Here is a 24,682-nt window from a genome sequence, read left to right as displayed (position 1 = left end):
GATCTACTTTTTGGGAAAAACCAGCTGGACTCGACTTGATGGCCACCAGCATCGGCTGCTGTCAAAGTTGATGAAGCAGCTGACTGAGTCACGAGTTGGAGCCCCGGTGGGGTAGTGACACGAGTTGGGCTGTCAACCACAAGGCCAGGGGTTTAAAACCACCCACCACTCTTGGGAGAAAGAGGAGAGGCTTTGTACTCTCATACAAAGCCACCGTCTTGGGAACCCACAGGGACAGTTCTTCCCCATCCTGCTTGTCAATCTCAGACTATTGCTTGGGGGTGGGGTGGGGTTGGGTGGTGTGTGTGTGTGTGTAGGTGGGGGAATGAGCCTGATCTCTGGAATTCTATACAGCAGCTACAGGTATTTCATGCAGCCTGTTCTGTTCAGAATGCAAAATAAATGCCAAGACAGCAAAACGACACCCAAGGTAGCTCTGGTGGGTGGTGGGTTCGGGGCTGAGAAGCCAGCGCAGGCCCAGGTCTGCCTGACTCGTGGTGAGTCTAGTGTGTCCAGCTTCCATTTCCCCGAGAACTGTCAGGAAGCCTTCATACTGCTGCTCCGACCTGCTCGGGGCACGGCACAGCTGTAGGACCAGCCAGCACCTGGTTCCTTGTGCAATGGGGTTGCTGTGTGTCAGGGACTGACTCCTAGTCAGCCTCTAACGACAGCAACACAGTACAGAGCTGCTCGCAAGCAGCAGCTGGACACACAGCAGCCGCGGGCCCACCCTGGCCCTCAGGGATCCGCAGGGACTGCATTTGTCACAAGAGCCCAGCAAGTCTACCGGCGCCATTTCTCCAGCATCGTGCACTCACTTCCTGTCTCTGAGCCCCGTGTTGGCCGTTCTCATGACATTTCACACTCTGTCACACTGCTGCTGCACGTGTCATAGGTCACACACAGTGTCAGCATCACCTGGCTGTGCACTGGGAGATCGAAGATGGGTGTGGCTCACTTGACTGAGAGATTCCCCTGATCGCAGCGCTTGGGTGCCAGACCTGCAGCTGCTGGCTCCTGCCAAGTCCCTGAGGCAGTTGGCTTGGGACTCTTGCACTAAAGGGAAGTCTTGAACGGGTGATGTGCATACATCCAACCTCTCACTGCCATGGAGTCAGTCTATGGCTCATAGCAACCCTACAGGAGAGGGTAGAACTGTCTCCGTGGGTTTCCAAGACTGTCATTATTTATAGGAGCAGAAAGCCTCATCTTTCTCCTGCAGAACTGGCGGTTTTGAACAGCTGAACTTGTGGTTAGCAGCTCAACACTTAACCACTATGCCACGAGGCTCCCTCACTGGCTTTTCTTGCCCAGAACAGAATTTCGTAACACATACACTGTCTGGATAGGGGGCCTCAGCAGGGCACGCTGCAGGATGTAGTTTATAGCTAAGGCATGCATGCAATACAGACACACAGAATGAATGCCGTCAGCGGTCAAGGGGATCCGGCTGCCCTGCTGGGGGCGGGGGAGGGTGTGAGCCTGGCTCTGAGTGTGCTGATTGTACACTTTTTTTGCACACCTCTCTGCACACACATTGAGAGGAAAGGAAGGAAATTTTCCTAAGTGGATCTGGTGGCCCCCAAGCCCACTGCTCACCGCTCTGGCCTACAAGCCCCACCTGGGAGACTGCTGGGACGGGTGGGTGAAGGCTGCCCCCCTCTGAGACTTCTTGTGTTTGGGAGTAGACGGCGGTCCTGGGGTGAAGATCATATCTATTCTGAAAGAGAACACACAGAGATGGAGGGGCGTTATACGCCCAGGGAAACCAAGATGGCCAGCCCCTCGAGTCAGGATGGGTTTGGAATATGGAAGAAGAGGAGAGAGCAGGGAGAGAGGGAAGGGAGAGAGGGAGAGGAAGAGAGCAGAGAAGAGAGAGGGTGAAGGGAAGAAGAAAGTCCACACCCTGATCCCACTGCGTGCCCTGTGGATGGAGACCAGCTTTTCAGCCCTGGTGAGAGGGTGGCTGAGTGCCCACTATAACAGGGTCAGAGTACCAACTTGTTACCCTTGTGCCTTCAAGTCTATGCTGGCTTGTGGGTTTCATTCTTCCTGAAAGAATCTACATGGGGACATGTCTTCGCTGAGTCCCGGCTCCCTTGGTGACTCTGAAGAGCCCTGCTGTCCCACCCGCTTCTCTGACCACTCATGGGGCACAGCTGGTACCAGCTCCGGCCTCAGCTTCCATTCCTGACCCCAGACACTGCCTAGCTCGATGGGACAAAGATCCTACTTTACTGTGTCCTCGGGGCTGGGGTGGGGAGGGGACTAAGGGACAGGCGGGAAGGCTCATGGAGGGCCCAGAACCGTTAAGGCCATGCCCTCAGCCCAGCAACAGCCTCCAGTCACTGTCTCTTACCTGAAACCCCAGCTTTTCCCACAGACCCCTCCATCTGCTACACCGACCGCCCTCTCTCCCAGGCCCAGTGCCGGGGTAGTGTGGGGCGAAGACATGCCTCCAGTCTCCCAGGCGGCCACCCTCCTGAAACGCACCAGCTTTGCACCGAGGGAGACCCGTGGCCACACAATGGCCCACCTTTTGGGTGTCCTATCGTCTGGCGGCAGGGACCAGACCTACAGGATGGCACAAGGGGCAGGCCAGGGAGCTACACCTGGTCGACCCGCTCATTCAGCAGACACTGAGCTAAGCACTGACCATGTGGCCGCCAGGATGCTGGGCTGTCAGCGTAGAAGTTCCAGGATGAGGTCAGCTCGCCTCCAGTCACCTGTAGCACCACCAACGTGCCCGCCACCCACACCCTGTCCATGGTCCCTCTGGCCCCGCAGGATATCCGGAGGAGACTGACTCGCACAGGGAGGTGAAGGTCAGATAAGTGGATAAAAAACCTCCCCCAGCTCTGGGGATGAGCCCCCCGACCCCCGAGGACCTGATCATTCTGACCTTCAGCCCGAGCTCTCTGGGCTTCACTTTCAAGGTTTCTTTTAAAAAAAAATTATTTTTATAAGCCATGCAAAATTTGATCTATTTAAAAAGTTGGGGGTGGGGGAAATCACACATAGCCCTTGCCCTCCCTCCTCTTTCAGAGTTTTACTTTTCACCTCGTTCTAAAGGAGTCTCGGTCAGGTTAAGGGCTGCTCACTGCAAGGTCAGCGGTTCGAACCCACCAGCAGGAGCAAGATGAGGCTGCCCTCTCCCATACAGATTGGCAGCCTCAGAAACCCTAGGCAAGGAGGTCACAGTGAGTCAGAGTCAACTTGATGGCAGTGTTTGGTCATCTTCCCCGCTGGAGGCTAAACATCCAAACAAGGGCATGTTAAGTTAATGAGAGCAGGTACCAGGTTCTCATCACCTGTGGCAGTTACAGAATCTCTTGCAACCTGAGTGGCGGGGCGCAGTCCAGCCTGTCAATCAGGTCACAGCTTGACCTCATTTGGAGGCACGATGGAGATAAATAACTCACTGGAGGCCAGGTTCACTCTCTCTGCCTTCCCTTTCCTGCTGTTTATCCACTCAGAGAGCTGGAGGGGACCCGTGCATGTGTTGAGATGCTTCCACTGCCACTGGATCCACAAGACCTTCTACCCACTGGCCTGTGATTGTCCTATCAGCACCATTTCACGTGCTGCGTGAGTCTAAAGAGGAATCTATGGACTAGTATTGGACATATGGGCTAATATCAGACTTATGGACTTGATCTGGACTGGGCTGAGATGTTTTTCCAACATACAATTGTTCTTTTATATAAAGCTCTTTCTTACACACGAGCATCTCTGGATTTATTTCTCTAGTAAACACAGACTAACATCACCCAAGGGTGGTGTGTGGGAGAAAACAGAGACTTGGACACCCCTTGGGTTCGGCATCTCTCCCAGCTCTGCTATCCTCCACTGTGAAGGGCCACTTCCAGCTGACTACCTTATTATAGCTTGGGCTTTAAGGGCTTAGACCAGCGGAAGATTCAGCCCATTCGCACCAGGTCGGAAGAGCTGATATAGAATTTTTTGTTGACTTTGGTGAACGGGTTGTTAAAATGGCCCTTGTCGTCCGGGGTCTCTCTAAGGTGGGCAGCTGGGCAGCTTCCCAGTGTGGAAATCACACCTTTGCATGCCTTCCTCTATTTTAATGTTCCTCAGAGCAACAGCGAATTCTAAGGGCCCCTGGTAGTGTTCGCTCCTTCCCAAGTCTCAAATAATTAGACAGAACTTTGCTTGTAATAAAAGAATATTGCAAGTGAGGTTGTCCATCAGGAAGCCACGTGGACATAGCTTAAATAACAGTTTTACTGTATTTTTGGTCAGGTGTCATTTAATAGTTTCAAATTCATAGCAGAATCTAGTTTTATGCACGTCTCTTTTTCTTGACTTAAAATAGTCATTAGGGCAGCATTACATTATTTGAACCTGACCGCTGGGTTAAACCCGTACAGGGAACACACACTGGCGCTCAAGAACACTCTCTGAATTATCTACGCAGTGAGGCACCTAGGAAGCATCGCCCTCTTCCTTACTGTAAGGCCATTTGGTTCACACCTTTGGTCTAACCAGCCCCCCTCCCCATCATTTCAGGGTGCTTTTGTCCGCCTTTCCCTTAACCCCCAGGGTTCGCTGGGCAGGAGAATACAGCCAGTCCCTCCAGGCCCTGTGCCTCACCTGGTCTGCAGGTACTTGATCCTGGATAGCATGTCAAGGTGGCCGGCTGAGTACTGCTCAATCACATCCTTCACGTCGTACGGCCGCAGAGTCTCCTTGAACTTCTTCTTATAGAGACGGAACTGGAGAATCCTGCAAGGCGGAGCAGGTGCATGGCATCTGTTACGGGCGGGGAGTGAGGGGAAGCCGAACACAGGGCTAGCAAACTTGGAGGCCAGTGAGGAAGACGGGACAGGTGGGGGATCCCTCCTAAGGCCAGGCACTCGTTCTATCCCTGTAACCATTCAGAATGAGGCTGGCACACCACTCACCTTTCTGAACACCAGCCATAAGTCACTTGACAGATAAGAAACACTTGGTAAGGAAGTTCTTGTGGTTGGGTGCTGGCTTATCTCGCCCCTACCTGCAGCAGCGGGAGACACTGCCCCGGTCCACACCAGCCTCCTTGAGGTTGATTTATGAGGTTTGCCTCCATAATTGCAGCCACTAGGGCAGGGTTCTCAACCTTCCTAAGGCCTTGACCCTTCCATACAGTTCCTCATGTGGCTGGTGACCCCCCAACCATCAAATTATTTTCGTTGCTACTTTATCACTGTCATTTTGCTACTGTTATGAATCTGGCAACCCCTGTGAAAGGGTCGTTCGGCCCCCAAAGGGGTCCTGACCCACAGGTTGAGAACCGCTGCACGAGAGCAATAAGACGGAGTACTTAGGACCGCTCCTTACAGGCCAGCATGGAGTCGCCTGCCGGGCAAAGACAGCTGACAGGAGATGGGCGGATAAAGAAGCACCTCAGAGACCCTCCGCATCTCCCCAGGGCCACCCCGCCGCCTTCAAAGACCCCCCAGTGTGTGTCTGCAGGCTTTCCATCATGGCGTCACCGGGCTCTGTCTGTAGGGGGACAGTCAATAGAGTCCCTCCTCATGAGCACCCTACATTCTTCCGCTCTTGAGTGTCTTGCCCCAGATTTTCCCCTGGCTCCTCACAGCGTGGGGCACCCAGAACAGAAACACGGGGCTGCTGTACTAGAGTTTACAGGAGGCTGCGGACGACAGTAAAAAACGCAACATCCAGGTGCACATTCCACGTAGATTAACGCAAACTTTCACTGCGCTTGCATGGATGCTGACTCATAGCAATGACAGGGTAGAACTGCCTTTGTGGGTCCCCGAGACTGTAATTCCTTACGGGAGTAGAAAGCTTAGTCTTTCTCCTGAGGCCTGGCTGGTGGTGTCAGACATTGCCCAATGGGTAATCCAAGCCTCCTTTAAATTCCTTCTGGTCTTTAACCAGGGACATAGATAATCTTGCCCTCAGGCAGAGGGCTTTGGAGAGTAGGTTACGTCTAGCCCTCTCCAGTCAGCCCAGGGAGAGGCAATCTCTCTTAGGGCTTGCTGGGATGTGTCCTAGATGGGGATCAACACCCCAAGAGTCATGCCCTATCGTTCGTGCCCTGACTGCCTAGCTCAGAAGGTCCTGGACCGATTTTGCAAGATCTTCTCGCTAACACTATCGTCGTGGTCCTGCTCCCCCTTCCTTCTGGAGTTCTGCCTGTCACTGTAATGTATTGATCTGACACCGATCATAAATTTGTGATGGCTTCTTACGTTCCAAGGGGCCCCGGTGGCATCGCGGGTTATGCGTTGGGCGGCTAACCACAAGGTAAAGTTTGGACCCACCAGCCACTGCGGAAGAAAGATGAGGCTTTTTACTCCCACGGAGAGTTAGTCTTGAAAACCCACAGGGGCGGCTCTCCTCTGCCCTAGAGTCGCTAGGAGATTCGAGACCCTTTGTGCCGTGCTGTGTTTAACTAGCTTCCTGACCCAATCCTCGGACGCCATTACGACCTCGTGATAATGCCCCCCTGGTCCAGATGATGTGCCTACATCTTTCTGTTCTCTCTGTCCCTTTTCAGAATTAATAAATGTTCTCCTTACATTACATTTGAGGTTGGGGTGTTTTCTGTAGCCTAAAACACCACCCTCACCTCCATCACCTCATCACCCCGATAGCCAGTGCTCTGTGAGGATCTACCAGGAGGTTGACTGAACTGAGCCCCTCAACCAAGGATCAGTGTCATGAAGCCCCACCTGCCGCCATGCCCCCCCCCCCAGTCTAGTACTCGTACCATTAGATCTGATGGTGCCTCCAAATGCATCTTATTCATCTGGAGCGATGGCTTTGAACCCAGGAATAATGGAGAGGATGGTGCAGGCTGGGGCTGGGTTTCGTTCTGCTGAACGAGTCGCCATGAGCCAGAACCGACTTGACTCACCCGACAGCAACCATCAGTCATGAACCCGGGCAGTGTGTCCTCACCCCGCTGCACTACCCTCATCCCGTACAGACGGGGAGGCGAGAAACCGGCTGTGGATTGTAACACCGCGGTAGTCGCCTGAACTGCTGGATGAGGAATCTTTCAGGAAATATCATGACAAGTTCTCGGAAGTTCCAAGGGCCAAGAGCACTCCCTGTCCCCCTCCCTGATGGCCAACTGCCATGTCCTGAGGAAGTGTGGCTGTGGCAGTGACAAAATCTCCTGTCAACTTGAGTGAAGGGGTGGAGTCTAGCCTGTCAATCAGGTCGCAGCCAATGAGGCCTCTGTGTGGGCATGGCCTTCTCCTGAGGATTCTGGGAACGCCTGTCCTCCGTGGAGGTAGGACACACACTCTCCCTGCGAGACATTCCTGTTGACAAGACACATGGAGCTATGCTAGAGCCCTGGAGCTGGAGAAGCCACATGGAGACCCCTGCCAGCGCTGAGATGCTTCCACCACCACTGGATCCACAAGACTCTCCCCCTACTGGTCTGTGATCTTCCTGCATTCAGGGTCATTGCATGTGTTGCGTGAGTCTGAAGAAGAATTTACAGACTGGTATCAGACATAGGGGCTAATGTCAGACTTAAGGACGTGATGTGGACCGGGCTGGGATGTTTCTCAGTATACAATTGCTCTTCATATAAAGCTCTCTCTTATCCACATACGAGCATCTCTGGATTTGTTCCTCTAGTCCACCCGGACTAGCCCAGTGGCCAGGTCCAGTGGGAAGGAAGGAGAGGGGAGCCTTACCTGACTGCTCGGATGGCGGCCTTCAGGGTAGGGATCATGTCTTCAATAAGGAAGTCCCCCCCGTAACCCCTGCCTTCTGCCATAGGATCGCCTGTCCCTGCATCTGGGAGGGAGACATTCTCGTCAACAGCAGGCCACAGAACCAGGAAAGCTCAGGGACCTCTTTCCAGGAAAACCTTCCTGGCAACTGGTTTTGTCACCTCCGGTCTTTGCACCCACTTTGTGAGAATGCATGATCTTCTCCAGGGAGGGGGCCTGTGGCAGGTGCTACCCAAAACCCTGAGCCCAGCCCCTTGGAGGTTAGGGCTTTGGTGGGGGGATGACTAGAAGTATGTGCCATGATTCCAGAGCCCCTGAGGGGTCCCCAAAAAGTCCCCTGTTAGTGTCTGACGGGACAAAGCATGGGTGCTTGCTCTACTAGCCACTTGGCTTGTGACCTCAGGGTGGCCCTTTGGTGATGCTCCCTGGCTGTGGCTATGATCTGGCATAGACTTTTGCTTTGTCAGTGCCATGGGCGGCCATCTGAGAGGGTGCCGGCTGAGCTCTGACTGGGTGACTGTGGACACTGGGCTCACAGGCTTTCTGCTCCTCACGTCCTTCCGCACGTGATGTGAAGGATGCTCACAGGCTTTCATGACTCAGCCCTGGGGGCACCGAGGCCCTTCTCCCTCCCACGCTCTGGCCTCCCTGATCATTCCTGACCCTGGTCCGCCCACAGGAACCATGGCCACAGGGCCCCAGGCTCCCGGACAGGTGTGTGCCCATTCTTGGTGGTGAAAACCTGACTGGCGGGCCCCTCGCATGAGCCCACAGGTACACGCACTCGAGATGTTGGCAGCTCACAGGACGTGGGGAAGATGGGGCCTGGAGTGGGTTGAGGGAGACCGGGCCAGGGTGACCGTGTGGTCCCCAGGAGACGGGGGGAGGAGGGGCTGGGTCCAGGGCCGTTACCTTCGGAGCTCTGCCAGAAGGCGTAGGCTTTCATGCGGAAGGCGGTGCGGAATCGCTCTTTATGGTTTAAGCCCACGGGCTTGGGCTCTTTAGAAGGGCGTTCTTCTATAGCATCTACATTCAGAGGAGTAAATAGCTTTCCTTTAGTATTGCTACCACGAGGATTAGAAAGGCGAACCCGATCCAAGAGACCCAGCTTTTGGCTACAAAATAAGCAAAAGTTAACAATTTTCCTCCCTCAGTGCAGGCTCTCGTAATTTCCATCCCTCCATAAAGCCTCATACATTCTCTTCCAGACCCCACCCCTCCCCAGCCACAGTGCTTGGCTTAAGTCCTAACTGTGCTCCCCGCACCCCCGCCCCTGGGGCCTCGGGATTTCACGTCCCTCCAGTCTCCTCGTTTGCTTAAGCGGACCTCCCAAGAGGTCGAACCAAACCACAAGGACTCACTGATATCAGGTCATTTCTGACCCCTCAGTCACCCTGTGGCAGGGTACACCCATTCCTATAGGCCTCCAGGATTGTGAACTGTGTACAGGAGTAGAAAGCCTCCTATTTCTCCCGTGGAGCAGCTGGTGGTCTTGAACTGCGGATCTTGGGGTTGGCAAGCAGCCCAAGACTCACCGCTGCGCCACCGCGGCTCAGGCTGTGAGGCGGAGGGGGAAGCAAAGTGCACGGACCGTCCCGTTGCCCAGAATGGAACCCCAAATATCCCAAGCATGGGTTCCCTGCAGTATGGTTCGTAGCCTGCTCTTGCTCATTGGTTTCAACCTCAGGGCAGCCTTCGGCCCCCACTCGATCCAGCTGCTGGATCCATTCACAACGAAACGCACGTCCTCCCACTGTGGCCCACACGCGTTTTATTGATATTTTGACAAACACATTCCCATATAATCAGTTCCCTTTGTATGTCAGGAGCATGTTATGTGTGGCCTCAACACTGCTACTTTAAGAAGAGGTCCATCGACTTGACTTGTCCAAAGGGTCCCAGTTCTGACTCATAGGGACCCTAGGAGACAGGGTAGCACTTCCCTTGGGGGGCTCTGAAGCTGTAACTCTTCACGGGTGTAGAAAGCCGATGGGTGCAAACGGCTGACCTTTCGGTAGCAGCCTCACCCATCCATCACCCACTGTGCCACTGGGTGCCCTTGGCCGATAGGAGGCACAGCCAAATATCTGATCAGTGCACACACAGGTGAGTGAGCACTCATCCTGCCTGGTCATTCCTGCTGGGTCCTGGGTGTGCCTGCTCACCCAGCCTGTCCCAGCAGTGCAGGCGGGGATCTCATTCGCAACCTGCCCCGGGAACGTTGAGAAGAAGCCCAGCGGTGAGCCAAGCCACCTTTCTGCAGCCCAGTGTGCCCACAGTCTGCCTGGCTGGGGCTAAATGACGGACTAAGAAATCTGGGGTGGTGGTGGCATCAGGTCGACCCCCAGCTCACAGGCACCCCAGAAGCAGGTCAAAACGTTTCCGGGCTGTCATCGTTACGAAGCAGGCTTGCCAGATCTCTGTGGTGTGGGTTTGAAAGGGAGGTGGCCAAGCCAACAGCACTGCCCCACCAGGACTCTGGGAACCACTAACAGGTCAACCTGTTGGCTGCGCTTGGGGGCTGAATGTCATGGACAAAGAAAGAGGTTCCTACCCACGCACCAGCCAAGTCCAGGGGGCTTCAAGGCAACCATTTCTTAGGTGTTATTCTTTTTTGGCCCCTGCCCACCGCCCTTAGGCACCTCTACACCAAGCTCCCTGAGCTGACCTTCCCCCAAACCCTCCTGCGTGCCGCACACGGGTCCCTTCACTCTCAAACCCTAGGGAGCCTGCCCAGCACGCGAGCTTTAAGACACGGTCACGTGCCTTGGCGATCATGCCCCCTCTGTTGTCTCTAGGTGTCTGTCACAGCTTTTACCACCTAGGGAGGGGGCTGAGCTGGTCACAGCAGCCTGCCTGGCTGGATAATTCATTCAGGCATGCTCAGTCCTGTCTGCTTACCCTCTGATCCCACCCCATGCATACTGAGAGTCCGGGGGCCCAAACACAAGCCAGCCAGGGTGGCCCTGTCCCCATGGGTACGGCTCAACCTCCTCACCCCCCAGCTTCTTCCCTCACAAGGAGATGACAGTCAGCCCACATCCCCCCAGGAGGTCGGAGGATTAAATCAGCTAATGCTTTGGGCGGCTGGAAGCAGTCGATAAACGCTGGCTGTCACCATTATCTGGGTAAATCCTCCTGCTTGCTCAGGGCAGGAGAAGGCTGGGACAGGGCAAAAAGGATGGATAAAGATTTCCTGGGCCCCTCAGAAGCTGGTTATTTTATTATCTATGGTTTTTTTTGGAACACACCAAGACGAGTCCTTGGGATTTATATATTCTCTTATGGTCTGTCTTAATGCTCTCCTGGAGAACCTGGGCTTGGTCCCTGAACTGCACCAGGTTGGGGGAGCAGATTCACAGAAGCTTAGCTCCTGATACGCTAAGCGAGTCAAAAGGAGGACAGCGCTTTGTCCAGGCTCCAGAGCCGGAACTGCTGACTGTGAGAAAGATAAGCCGAGCAGCTCCAAGCTCGCTGGACAGGGACGCAGGGCTGCTGGCTTGGCATTTAAGTGTTTCCCTGAGACGCGCAGGCCAGATTGCTTGGCTCCAGTTCACTGACTGCCCCGCGGGTCACATCAGAACCACTCTTGGCCTAAGGAATCTGAACCACTCTTGGCCTAAGGAGTTCTCCCTCCAGCCTGGGGGTGGGAGGTGGGGGTGGGGGGTGGGGAATCAGCTAGTGTCCCCAAAGACCTCAGAAACGCTCACTGCCAGGGTGCCAATGGAGACTCAGCGCAACTCTGTAGGGCAGGGTGGAACTGCCCGCCTCGGGTGCCCAGCCTGGAACTCTCTAGGGGGTAGAAAGCCTCATCTTCCTCCTGGGCACGCCTGGTGCTGTCCAACTGCTGACCTCATGCTTAAGCCCGAAGTGTAACCCACCACCAAGACCCCAGGGGATCATCAAAGAGGAAGCGAAGTCTCTGGCACCCCTGCCACCTTCCTCCCCACCCCCAAAGCTCAATCTCCATCTCCCCCTTCCCTTCTCCGTATAGTTCATGAACCCAGACACTGCAGGGAGGGGATTTCCAGGAGGGGGTAGCTGCACCCCTTAGGGGCTGCCATGACTATGTAAGTGGCCCCTGAGTAGGCTAACAGGCAAATGGCAGGGGTCTAAGATGCCCAGTGAGCACCAGGGGCTCCAGACCCTAGCTTGAGGCCACAGCAAGGTCACCCGGGGGAGCAGACCACACAGAACTGGAGGCCAGGGTCCCCACACGACAGTGGGGACAGTAGGAATGCATTCTTATTTTGGGTCGGGGGGCAGGGGGTACACTTACCTGGCCACAGCCTCCAGCTGTTCCTTCCTGGAAGGGGGAGAGAGAAGAGTTCAATGAGGTGCGTGGGGGTGCTATTCCCCTCTCCAAGGTTTGGCCCCAAGCTTCCCCTGGAGTAAGGTGGGAAGCCTGGGGTCCTGAGAAAAGAAGGCCCGTGTGGGGGAGCCAGCAAGTGAATGGGGTGGGCTTCCCTAGCCTAACCAATAGCCTCAGGGCCTACTGGCTGTAGTTTGCTCTGACCTCTGAGGTCTTCTCAGCTGATCACTCATTTATTCCTGGTGGGCTGAGCCTCCTAGGGGGAATGGTAGGGGGTGGGGGTGGGGACTGACCAGTCACAGGCTGTCATGGTGTCAGCGCCACATAGCCAGCCCATAGCCCTCAACCACCAGCATCCCCCTCACTGACCTCCTCACCATCACAGCTAGCAGCACTGAGCAAGAAGCCCTGGCCACAGGCCCTTTGAAGGGCGTCATGCAGGCAAACCCATTGGTGCTCACGGCAATCGGGGGAGATGAGGACAATGAGGACACCCCTTTGCCAGATGAGAAGATTGAGGCACAGGGCCATTAAGGGAAGGACTTGTGGCCTTGCCATCAGGAATCATCTGAGCAAGGAGTGTGAACCCAGGCAGGCTGCTTCGTGCTGCGCAAAGAGGGGGTGGGGCTGGGAAAGGCTCAGGAGACCATGCCATGGCCTTTGGGTCCTTTTAGACACCCCCTCACAGCTCAGGCTGGTCCCTCCACCGGGAATTCCCTTCCTGCTCCTCCTCCTCCTGATTCTCCAAGCTTCAGCCTGAGGGCTCCTGGTTTGGGGGTTCTCCTGGCTGTCTTCTGCGTTCCCCTCTTTACCTGTGGGCTCTCACTTTGCTTTTTTTCTTTCCCCACATTTGTCTGAGAATTCAAAAACCAAACTCACTGCCCATCTGGCCCAACCCCGACTCACAGCAACCCTATAGGGGCAGAGCAGAACTGCCCCTGTGGGTTTCCCAGACTGTAAATCTTTACGGGAGCAGAAAGTCTCAGCTTTCTTGCTCGGCATGACCAGTGGGTTTGAACTGCTGACCTTGTAGTTAGCAAGCAGCCTAAGGTGTCACCCACCAGGCTGCCGCCGGGGTTCCTGCTGAGAACAGTTATTGTTAGGTGCTGTCGGATCAGTTCCATCTCATGGTGACCCGACGTACAACGGAAGGAAACATGGTCCGTCCTGCACCATCCTCCCAGTCGTTAGGCCAGAGCCCATTGTCAGCCACGTGTCCATCTCTCTTGCCGAGGGCCTTCCTCTGTTCCATTGCCCCTCTACTTTACGAAGCATGATGTTGCTGTCAAAAGACTTTGTCTTGCGAGGGGAGAGCTGCCTGGATTTCTCAGCTTTAAATTCAGGATGCCTGACCTCCGGCACATGGTCAGAGCTCAGGATATGTCTATCACTGGGGTGCCTGGGTGAGTGGGTGGGGAATCAGGGGCAACACAGGAGAAGAGGAGACACATTGTCATATTTAGGAGGCATATGAAGTCCATGTCGGGAAACCATCGGCAGAAAGGTGAGCACAGTGTCCAGGTGACCCAGCTGGAAGGAACTGAGGGAACTGAGACTCCACGGGACGCCCGCTTCTACTGCTCCCTCGCCCATTACCACCCGAGGGTGTCCTGCCTTCCACAGACTCAGGCTTTCCCAGGTTTGACGTAGATTCCCATGGAATCCCGTGTCCTCCCAGCAGGTGCTCCCGGTCCCCTGCAGCACTCGCCCTCGTCCCAGAGGCCAGAGTGGTGACAGCGCAGGTGCCCGTCCGCTGACAGTGGATTCTCAAAAGGTGGGCACCCACCCTGTGGGGTGTTAGATGGCGCGCTAATAAGGGGTGGAACGCTGGTGCCCTCTGTGACATGGGTGACCTTGAAGCCATTGTGCAGAGGGAAAAGGAAGTCAGGCACGCAAGGTCACACATTGTAGGTGTCTCGAGGTTTCTGTATCCCCTGGATACAGAAATCGCAGTCAAAAGATGACGGTATTTCTGGCAAAATGATGCATACACACACAAAGAATGGGGGGCTGTCCCTGGCCCCAAACAGGTACTGGAGTAAAAATACAGTTTGGGCTGGTAGGGTTTGGGGGAGGGATGATAGTGCGTCGGTGCTGATGGGCCTTGAGTTTCCATTCAGGTGGTGACCGTGTGCAGGGACTGGGTAGCGGTGGTTGATGTACAAACTTGTGAGGATGCTCAAAGGCATGGGTTATCCACTGAAAACAGGTGGACTTCGTTTCCCATGAGTTAGCGCTCCACTATGTTGCTACTTAAAACAAAAAATGTAAGAAGTCCAGTCTCGGGAAGCACATGGCATGTTTTCCGGTACTTTGTCGGCCTCAGGAGTGTGGAGTCGGAGTTGGAATTCAGGGACAGTGTCTTCCCAAGGGACTGCCTCGCTTCAGAGCGGTTGCTAAGAGAACTTCTCTAGGGACTTTATACTTTTGTCCTTGAAAAACAAAAAGAAAAGACAGCCGTGTTCTCTTCTTGTTGCAGAGCCAGCCCTGTATCCCAGCAGCTGTGTGCAGCACAATGTACCACTCCCAGCCCCTGACAGCTAGGACAATGGCTTATTTATTTAGAATGTCAGCCCAAAGGAGTGGGCCCACTGCCAATACCTTCGGGGGCACAGCACACGGAAACCAGCTCGGCCCTTACTCAGCTAGCTGCTGCATCTGCTTGGTGTTCTCAGTGCAAGGTCACTGTGTTCTCTTTCAAGAGAGGCCACCCATCCACACTAAGATCTGCTTTATCCTGCCCCAAACCTATGCAAGTATGGAAATCTTAGCGGTTTGGAACCCAGAGAAACCAGACCAGTCATCTTCTGAGCAAGTGAGTCTGCTTACAGGGGGGAGAAAATTCAAACTGTTTGTTGTTGGACTCGCTGTTGTGAGATTGCCATCGAGTGGGTTCCAGATCCATAGGGACTCCGTGCACAGCAGAGGGACACACAGCCCAGTGCTGCACCGCCTCCCCCTTGTTGCCATGCCCGAGCCCACGGTTGCAACCACGGTGTCCATCCATCTCCTCAAGCATCTTCCTCTTCTTCGCTCGCTCTTCTGCGGAGCATGATGTCCTGCTCCTGGAACTGGTCTCTCTGGGCAACATGTCTGCAACATGAAGTCTCACTATCCACGCCTCTCAGGGGCACTCTGGCCGTCCTCCTTCCAAGGCAGGTCAGTTTGTCCTTTGAGCAGTCCACGGGACGTTCAATTGTCTTCTCCAGCACCACAAGGCACGTGCGTGGATCCTTCTTCGGTCTTCTTTATTCCATGTCCAATTTTCACATGCATACAAGGACCCGTGGTGGCACAGGGGTTATGCATTGAGCTGTGACCCCAAAGGTCGGTGGTTCAAAACAACAAGTCGATGTCAGTGAGGAAGCTAGGGCTTTCTACTCCAGTAAAGAGTCACAGTCCTGGAAACTCATAGGGCAGCTCTACCCTGTCTGATAGAGGGCTGTACGCTGGCATCAACTCCATGCAGATCATATCATTCCGTTCTTGAAGCTTGCCTTCCCAGCTCCCTAACCCTTCCTTAACTCATCCATCCATCCCAAGGTTCTGTTCTCGTGGCTACGCATTTTTTCCTGCTCTACCGCCCACTCTCTTTCTTGTTATCACCTTCATTCCCTCTTGCTGAGAATCCTGCCATCCCTTTCTGGCTCAGCTCCTGCCCTTACGCCACCCATCTTGTACCAGGCCACAGGAGGGTCTACGGAAGCCACCAGCCGGTGGCAGAAGCAAGATTCGAGCAGGTGCCCACACTGAGTGCTCCTCCCCTTTTCCTTCCCACCAAAGGCTCCGATTCTAGCAGTCCACCCGCAATCTTAAAGCCCTGACCTCAGGACCACAGAGATGACCTTCTAAGAAGTGAGGGCTGCCCGTTGAGAAAGGACTGTGGCCTTTGGCTGCCCCTGCATGTGGCTGACATTAGCTAAACTGTCCAGAGTGTCTGAGCCTCAGTTCCATCACCTAAGACCAGGGGGACGGTGGGGGCGGGGGGGTCAGTGACACTGATTCCGGCAGATTTATGAGGGACTCTTGTCTAGGATGGCTTGACCCCACCCCATCCCTCTGGGATTTCAAGGGGGAGGGGGCAGGACCGACATTTTTCCAAGGTCCCCATTGATTTCTCAACACCCCAGGACAACGCGTGAGAACGTTCCTCTCCTAGGGTGCCGGTGAGGAGGAAAGGAAACAGGAACTTGGGTGCCTGGGACACATGGACAGGTCATTTTCTGCTCTCTTTTCCAGGGTGGCCTGGGGGAGACATACCTAGTTGTCTAGGAGACTTCAGTCCCAACTCCCACTTCTGGGACCCCAACCAGACCCCTTCGGCTTCCTTACCCATGGTCCATCACAGGTGGAGGGTAGAGGCCTGGTTTCTGGTGCCCCTGCTTCCTGATCCTGCTCAGACCTCCCCTTTAGGGGCTACTCTGCTCCTCCTGGCCATTCATTACAATCATCTATCAAGCTTTTGGGAACACCGATTCCTGGGTCTTATCCCCAGATGCTCCTATTTAATCAGCCCAGGGGTATGGCCTGGACATCATATTTTGTGGGGGAAACCACTGCCTGAAAGGATGTCCCCCTGGGAACCCAAGAAGACCGCCTGCACCAGCAAAGCCCCAGGGGAGTGGGGACCAGCCATACCCAAGTCTCCACTTGCCTGAAGAACGGAAACGACACGATCGACTCGTAAAACCTCCAGGTCGCCACCAGGTCAATCCTGTTGGGGTTGGTAGCGTAATACCGCCAGGCAGCCTGGGAGAGAAAAGGGAGGCGGAGAGAGACCAGGTGTCACCACACACCTGCCCACGGGGTTCCTCACCACACCAGCAGGCTTAGGCCCCAGTCTCAGGGGGCAGTTCTACCCTGTTGTAGAGGGTCGCTCTGAGTCTGGATCAACTGAGGGCAGTGAGTTTGGTTCGGGGCATTGGCTCCTGGGGTCAAAGCTCGCTGGGTTGACCTCTGGGAAGGCAGAGTGCTGGCTCTCCCTGGGCATCTCTGTCAGAGATAGGAAGCCACGCATGGCCTGCCCATGCCACTTCGGGGTACAAAAGAGCTCCCAGGAGGCGGTAGTCTCAGCGACAGGGTGCGGGAGCGTGGAGATACTCTGAGAGTTTGGGGAAGCAGGGGGCTGAGTCTCAGAGTTTGGGAGTGGCCTAGAAACAACAATGTGGGGGATCACATGATGTCCTGACCCATGCCGGTCACAGGGACTCTCAGAGACACAAGAATGCCCACTCAGCCCACGCAACTGTAGCCACCAGGGGACTGACTCTCCCTTCCTAGTCTCTGTGTTCCCAACAGCCCTCAAGCCCAGGGAATCACTAGGATTCCAACCCAGCCCACGGAGGGAGCGGATGTCCAGTGGAGAGCTGGTGGCCTTTCGACATCCACCGATGGGGCTGTTGGGCAGATGGGTCCAATGCTTGGTGCACACAGAGCATTCCCCTCTCTGCTGGCTTCCTGGCCTGTCTTCCGGCAGATGTGAGGTATGGCCAACATGCTCTAGGAGCAGGTTGACTGGGCACCTGCCGGAGACGTTGATTCTCCTCTTCGGGTCCCAAGGTCAAGAGTGGGGGGTGAGGCAGGAGAAGGACGTCTACAAGGGCCCTGAGTCCAAGCTGAATCCTCAGCCCAACGTCACCGGCCAAGAAGCTGGTGCATTGGCCCTGCCTGTGCCCTGTGTCCGTGCCCTGGTTGGTTGAGGATGTCAGTGGGAGAGTGTGGGATTGTCACCTGGGGTACACAGCAAGGTCATACAGACAGCTACGGCAAAACCCACTGCCGTCTATCATGAAGCAGACGTGGGCCCAGGTCAGGCCCAGGTAGACAGACTCAGGATCAGGAATGGGCACGTTCACCAATGCTGGGCACATGGACATACTGGAGGATCTTAAGGGACACGTTGGCCCCTGCCAGGCACACGCAGACACACACGGGGCCCTGGGTGGCGTCCAGCGCCCGTCCTTGGCGAGCCAGGGCAGACAGACCTGGATGGCAGACAGACCTGGATGAGCTCGGCAGCTGGCTTCCTCCTTTTCTCGAAGTGCTTCTGCCGGTGTTGCTCCTGCACCTTCAGTGCCAGCCCCGACCCCAGGATGCCCTGTGGGAGAAGCCGGCCCACAGTCAGTCACATGACCCGCCAGGCAGCAGGTGCTGGAGGGTTCAGGGTGCTTCAAGGTCAGCCTCCACAGCACTGTGTTGAAGAGGGGACCCTCTCTTCTAGAGGAAGGAAGGGCTTGGTCACTTGGAATCAGCCTCCAAGTCAGGAAGTCCTGACTTCTGATCCTCACTCTGCCTGACCAGCTGGGAGACCCTGGGCACATCTCTTATCCTGCCACATCGGTTTCTTTTCCTTGGGAAGTTGGGCCCGAGTAAGTCTCTCCTAGCTTCAGTGAGAAGGCAGAGGGGTCACTACAGGGATTGCCCGGCAAGGGGTGCGTGGCAGAGCATCGCCATGCCACATGTGAGCTGCAGCTGAGGGACATTTCACCCATGTGACTGTCACTGGAAGTCTTTCCAGTGCTGTGACCTCGTTTGACCCCCAGGCCATACTGGTGGAGAAGGCCCATGGAGGGAGACACCCCTTTCAAGCTGAAAGAGCTGGCGGGGGGGGGGGGGCGGCACAGACCTCCTTGCAGACACGGAAACTGAGGGTAAGAGAAGGCAGATGCCCAAGGCCAAATATCTTATTAGACAGGAGAAAGGCAGGGCCACAGGAGATCAGGAGGTGGGGGGTGGGGGGGATTGCTATTCCAGAAGGTTCATCTCTCATTTGTGTGAGGTTGCAGTGAGGGCTCACAGTGAATGAAATGGAACAAAATGTCCATGAATTGTTGAATGGAACACTGCTCTGGAAACTTGTAACACACACACACACACACACACACACACACACACACACACACACACTTTAAGCTGGTTTTAGAACCAGTTGACTGGGACATGCGCTCCCTTGGTAAAAGAGGATCTTGGAGGAGGAGAAGATGGGGGCCAGGTATTGCTGAAGGAGGGTCCCTTCCTGGTGAGGCTGTCACCCAGGGTTTGAGAAAGGTGACGGTCTGGACAGGCTGGAAGTCAGCGGATGGGGGGATGGGAGATGGGGCTGGGCAGCTGAGGGGGCCACGCTGGGAGGGCTCCTCCACGCCACCACGGAGGGCACTGAAGACACTCACCGCTGGCAGGGCAAAGAAGGAAACGCCAATTAAGGAAAAAGTGGCCGCGATCAGACGGCCCTCCCATGTTTTGGGTGTCTTGTCTCCGTAACCAATGGTGGCCAGTGTGATCTGAGGAAAGAAGGATTCCGATGGGGCGGCCTCCGGGGAGAGGCTCTGTGGAGTCCAGACTAGAGCCCTCTGTCCCCACCTGGGGGCTGCTCCCGATCCAAACCGGGTCCCCTTAGAGGAAGGCACCAGGGGCCCATCATTGACACGGGAGTCTTGGAAGCACAGTGTGTATAAGGAGCTGAAAATGTACTAAGTGCCATCAGTCCATCAAGAACCATGACAACAGCTGCACACGTGTGTCCATGCATGTGCACTTGTGTCCATGCTTATGGGTGTGTATATGCGGTTTTGTGTATGATCATGTTACCAAAGGGGCAGGTAAGACTGTGTGCGTGTGTCTTTGTCTTGTATACGAGGGAGCCTACAGAACCTTGAGCAGAAGTGGAACAGAGAGAGAATGGGGTTCTTCTCCAGGAACTTTCTGAAGCCCCCTTGTATGTGTGTGCCAGCACCCAGCGGGCTAAGGCCTGCACAAGGTACCCGGTGGGCTGTGTAGTCCTGGCATGTGCTCTCAGGATGCCTGTGCTCATGAACGTGTGCCTGTGGCAGAGGCAGGTTGTGGAGGGGGGGGGGGCGGAGGCGTGGCCTGTGAAGTGGCACTGCCTGGGTTCAAATCCCACTCCACCATCGACTCCTTAGCCCCATCATGCCTCAGTGCCCCCATTCGTAAAACGATGGGTAAACTGAACCAAATGTCACTGCCATCGAGTTGATTCGGACTCCCAGGGACCATGGAGAACAGAGTAGAACTGTCCCTTTGGGTTTCCGAGGGTGGGAATCTTCATGGGAGCAGAAAGCCTTGACTTCCTTCCGAGGAGCGGCTGGTAGCTTTGAACCTCAGACCTTGAGGTGAACAGCTCAACCCATTAACCCACTCCGCCACTAGGAGTCCATCATGGGTGTATCTTTGAGTCTGGAATATGTGGGTCATATCAAGTGCTCAGAGGAATGACCCAGCACAAAAACCAATCCAAATTCACTGCCTTGAGTCAAGGCCGACTCCAGCAACACTCTGCGTCCCTGTGGGTCTGGGCTGTGTGTGATCCAGGCGTGTGGGCCCAGGCCGGGCACAGCTGCGGGTCTGTATGTGGATGTGTGTGTGTCGTCACTGCGTGCCTTTGTTCTGGTTCTAAGTTGCTGTTGTGTGGGCACCGACCCACAGTGGCCTGATGTATAGCCCTGCACCATCTCCGAGACAGAGGCAGCCTGAGCCCATTGCCGCAGGGCTCAGACAGTGGTAACATCCAGGTCCCCGAGGGCTGCTGCATGCATCTGCCCTAGTGAGCATGCTCAAGGCACTCCTGCCTATGCCCCGCTCCACCCAGCAGGCACCCCAGGGGCCACCCTCCGGGCGGCTGGCTCACCAGGCCCCACCACAAGGCATCGGCATAGGTCTCAAACTCCTCCTTCATCTCCTCGCCCTGGGCGTCCACCTCGGGCACGTCCTTCTCCACCAGGTAGACGAGAAACGAGGAGAGGATGAGTGTGAGGAACCCGATGTACCAGGCGGTGATGAGCTCCTGCGGGGGAGGACAGGGAGGCCGGGACGGGTCAGGGCTGCCCACGCTTCTCCTCTCCCAGCTCGGGGGTGGGGTGGGGGGAGGAGAAGGTAGTCCTTGACCGAGTGACTCCACCCCCCTGAGCTTCATTCCCCATCCCTGTGCGGTGTGATGCTTTGCTTGCACCAAGAGTGTTTCTGCCTCAGAGTGGCCTCGAGGGGGTGCTGAGAGACTCACTCTCTCAGTGAGTGATACCTGAGTGATACCTGAGAACCACTGGCTGCATGGGGGCCCAAGAACCACAGCTTAGTAGGTGGGTAGGGGCAAGAGAGAGGGATGAACGGAAAGGGGAGCCCAGGAGAAAGTAGGGATTGTGCTGTTACACTAAGGGGACCACAGTCAAGGTCGCAAGACAAACTGGGTATAAATCACAGAAGGGAAAAATAATTGACTCTGTAAACTTTCGCCCAAGCTGCAATAAAAGCTTCATTAATGAGGGAGGGGGATGGGGGAAAGGGGAGGGAGAGGAGAGAGGAAGCAGGAAGACCACAGGCTGGTGGGTGCAGAGTGGAGTGGGTTCAAGGTCGGTGGAGACGTGGCAGGGCAGGGACAGCTCTCAGGGCCAGGTGGCCCCTGGAGGCAGGCAGAGGCCAGGCAAGCAGGAAGGCGGACAGGCAGAGAGGGAAGGACAGGGACCTTCTTATAAAAGACCACACCTCCCTGTCGGACTCCACCCCTACACAAGTTCAAGTTGACATGAAACCTAATTGCTACACCGGACGGGCCCAATTCACGGTGAGCCCAGGTGTCTCAGAGCAAAACTGCTCCTTTGGGCTTCCAGCCTGGTGGTGCAGCAGGGAAGCAAAAGGCTGGAGGTGTAAAGCCACACAGGGGCTGAGCAGGTGACCTGCTCCCGTGAGGACCCCAGCCTGACAGCCCCCACTGGGTCATTCCTGCTCCGTCACAGAGACACCTTAAGAGGTCACGTCTGGCAAACACCAGCATGCAAGTTGTTTGCCACAGAGCCGTGGGGAGGGTGGGGAATGGGATGCAGGCCTTTAGGTTAGCAGGGCCTCGGGACCTGCCGGAGAGCACTGGTAAGTGCCCATGTGAGTGCCTGTGGGTCTCGTTTACAAGGCTGCTCCCTATCACTATGACATGGGGGTTTGTCAGTGGGGCTGTGGCGGAGCCTGCGCTGAGCTCTGGCCCCCGAGGACTTCCCCACCTGCCCAGAGCTCTTTGCCCCATGGGAGGCAGCCTGCTTGGGCCAGAGTCCATGTGGACGGAGAGGCGGAAGAAACTCCCTGGGCCCACCCTGCAGACTGTGTTGGTCCCCTTCCCTGCTTCAGGGGTCCTGCAGGCCAACACACATCAGAGACTGAGTGAGCGAGGCAGGGCTGAGGTCTGTGCTGGCCCAGGGAGAGCCCAGTCCAACTTGCTACCGAAGCATAGCTTGCCCTCCCTGCCCAGGGAAAGCATTCCTTGAAAGGTCACAAAGTCCATCAGCAGGTGAACAGACAAACAAAATGGGGACATACAGCCTAGGACTCCCCCACAATGGGATAGGACCCCTCACATAGCACAGTGGTGCTCTCCATGCAGTGGAACAGTACCTCCCACACAATGTAATGCCACTTCTCACACAGTGGATGGGCACTCTGTGTACAGCAGACTAGGAACCCCCCCAAATGGAACATAACCCCACTGGGCACAAACCCGGAGCCCCAATTGGTGCTGTCACATGGATGAAACCTGAAATCAGCCAGTCATGCAAAGGCACGTCTTCTATGATGTCACATACACGAACTATCTAGGACAGACACACGCATCGGTCCCCGGGTGCCACAGTAGGCCATGCTAATTTGCTTGCCTAAAGGCCAGTGGTTCAAACCCCTCTCTCCACCCTCAGTGGTGCCCAGGCAGAAAGGCCCGGTGATTACAGTCAAGAAAGCCGTTGGTGGATTTGGTAGCCCCAGCCCGCAGTGCCGGGCAGCAGGCGGCCGAGCTGTGAGCCACAGACACTGGGGCATCTTCAGAAGCCATCTATATACCGGAGCCGCATCTGAATATCTCTGGGGCTGCTTGGCAGGCCTTGGGTCAGACCCTCTGGGTTCCTGGCCTGGCTTTGATAGTAGCGGTGTTGGCTCACTGGTGGGTGAGTTCTGGCCTTCCAGGCAAGAGGTCCAGAGTTCAATCCCTGGCCAGTGCACCTGGGGTGCAGCCACCACCAGTCTGTCCTTGGAGGCTTGTGCATGGCTGTGATGAGAGGCAGTTTCAGCAGAGCTGCCAGACTGAGACGCACTAGGAAGAAAGGCCTGGTGATCTACTTCTGAAAATCATCCAATGAAAACAGACAGGTGTCTGATGGGCCACTAACGATGGGAGTGGCATCGGGGCAGGCAGGGGGTTGGGCTGCGATGACTCAGGGAGCTCTTACTGTGGCAGCACCTGGGGCCCGGAGGCATGCAGCAGCACAGACCACACCACAGGCTCAGGGAGTCAGCGCCTGCAATCCGGCAGGTGCCCAGGTGAACGGACCCACACGGGCATCTGAGGAGTTGGTCTAGAGTTTCCCAATGCCTCTCTACTCCCTCCCCCACCCGTCACACTCACACACATTGGGATTTACAGTACACACAGGTACCTCCCACTGCAGTCTGTAGCTCAGCCCTGCATCGGGCAGCGTGTTTTGATCCTTTGAAAGGTCTACTCATTGGCTGGCTCCACGCCTTCTGGGGAATCAGGTGGGCAGGCATCATCTGCTTTGCCCCCCTCCCGTGAGGGGGAAGCTGACTGGTAATGGCCCACGTTCAGGGGGAGTCCTGGGTGGACATACTATGAGGGTGCTGACTCCCTGAAAAGCTAGGGGTTCACGTCCAGTCAGCAGCAGATCAGTATGGCCTCACTGTCCACTTCTAGTCAGGCCCCATGGAGCCAAGTCAGAGAAACCCTAGTGGTGCAGAAGGTTAAGTACCTGGCAGGCGGTTCAAAGGATGCAGCCGGCCACCTGCTTCAGTAAAGACTGACAGCCTCAGAACCCCTCTGGGGGCAGTTCTACTTGGTCCTAGAGGCTCAGGAGATGCCCTTGGAACTCGCCAGCAGGGGGTTCAGTCTGCTGTGGTTCTCCTATGACATACAGCCTAGAGGGGGGCTTTGCCAGAAGTCAGAGCCAACGGGACAGCTACTGGAACCTGCCCACACTCATGAGGCTTGTGGCCCAGGCCCCGTGCCAGCCACCTGGCATGCATGCGGCATCCACAACACCACAACAGCTGTGTCACGTAGACCTGACGCTGTTAGACTGGGGAAGGGGAGGCTCAGAGTACCCCCACCCTGTCGTCTCCGCCCTCACCCTAAGTGGGCTGCTACACCAATGCTGGACTCCCAAGAGAGAGGGGCCCAGAGGAGGGGGTCTTCGGGGGACCCGGGACCAGAGTTTGTAAGCATGCTTTCTCTGCCTCTGTCTCCGTTCATACCCAGTCTTCTTACAGACATGGGACTTTGTCTCAGAATTTGCCTGCTTGCCTCCAGCTGTGGGAGGGGGGTTTCTATTTGTGGGGTGAAGGCACCTCTTTTTAGGGAGTTCAAAGCACACTCGCAATTGCCCCTGTTAATTACAGGCTGATACTCAGCAGACACCAGGATCTATTCTAAGCCTAGGGAACACTGCAGAGGGACCCAAAGCAGGCAGTTACGGCTTCACTGCCTCAGTTTCCACAGCAGCTGTGAATCAGCTCTGCCGCATGGGTACAAGGTGACGGTTGGGCCTGGGCTGTTGTCACAGCAACGTCCTCTGGTGGAGAAGACTGACAGCCGGGAGCAGGAGAGAATTCTGGAAGGCAGCTCCATCATTCATCGTTCACAGCTCTG

At 55.7% G+C, this 24,682-nt stretch overlaps 1 protein-coding gene across 1 annotated transcript in view; it reads right to left on the bottom strand.

Annotated features, from left to right (window-relative positions):
- The window catches only part of KCNQ3 (potassium voltage-gated channel subfamily Q member 3), a 249,514-nt gene that overhangs the window by 4,878 nt on the left and 219,954 nt on the right, over positions 1–24,682 (bottom strand). Inside the window, exons 5-13 of the mRNA XM_075550576.1 lie at positions 20,678–20,833; positions 19,203–19,313; positions 18,035–18,130; positions 16,684–16,782; positions 12,001–12,023; positions 8,634–8,836; positions 7,683–7,785; positions 4,612–4,743; positions 1,622–1,720 (exon numbers count right to left, since the gene is read on the bottom strand). Coding sequence (XP_075406691.1) covers positions 1,622–1,720; positions 4,612–4,743; positions 7,683–7,785; positions 8,634–8,836; positions 12,001–12,023; positions 16,684–16,782; positions 18,035–18,130; positions 19,203–19,313; positions 20,678–20,833 — 1,022 coding nt within the window. The remainder of the gene's footprint in view (positions 1–1,621; positions 1,721–4,611; positions 4,744–7,682; positions 7,786–8,633; positions 8,837–12,000; positions 12,024–16,683; positions 16,783–18,034; positions 18,131–19,202; positions 19,314–20,677; positions 20,834–24,682) is intronic.

This window comes from Tenrec ecaudatus, chromosome 5 (genome assembly GCF_050624435.1).
Source record: "Tenrec ecaudatus isolate mTenEca1 chromosome 5, mTenEca1.hap1, whole genome shotgun sequence".
NCBI lineage: Eukaryota > Metazoa > Chordata > Mammalia > Afrosoricida > Tenrecidae > Tenrec > Tenrec ecaudatus.
This window is presented reverse-complemented; position numbering and strand designations above follow the sequence as displayed.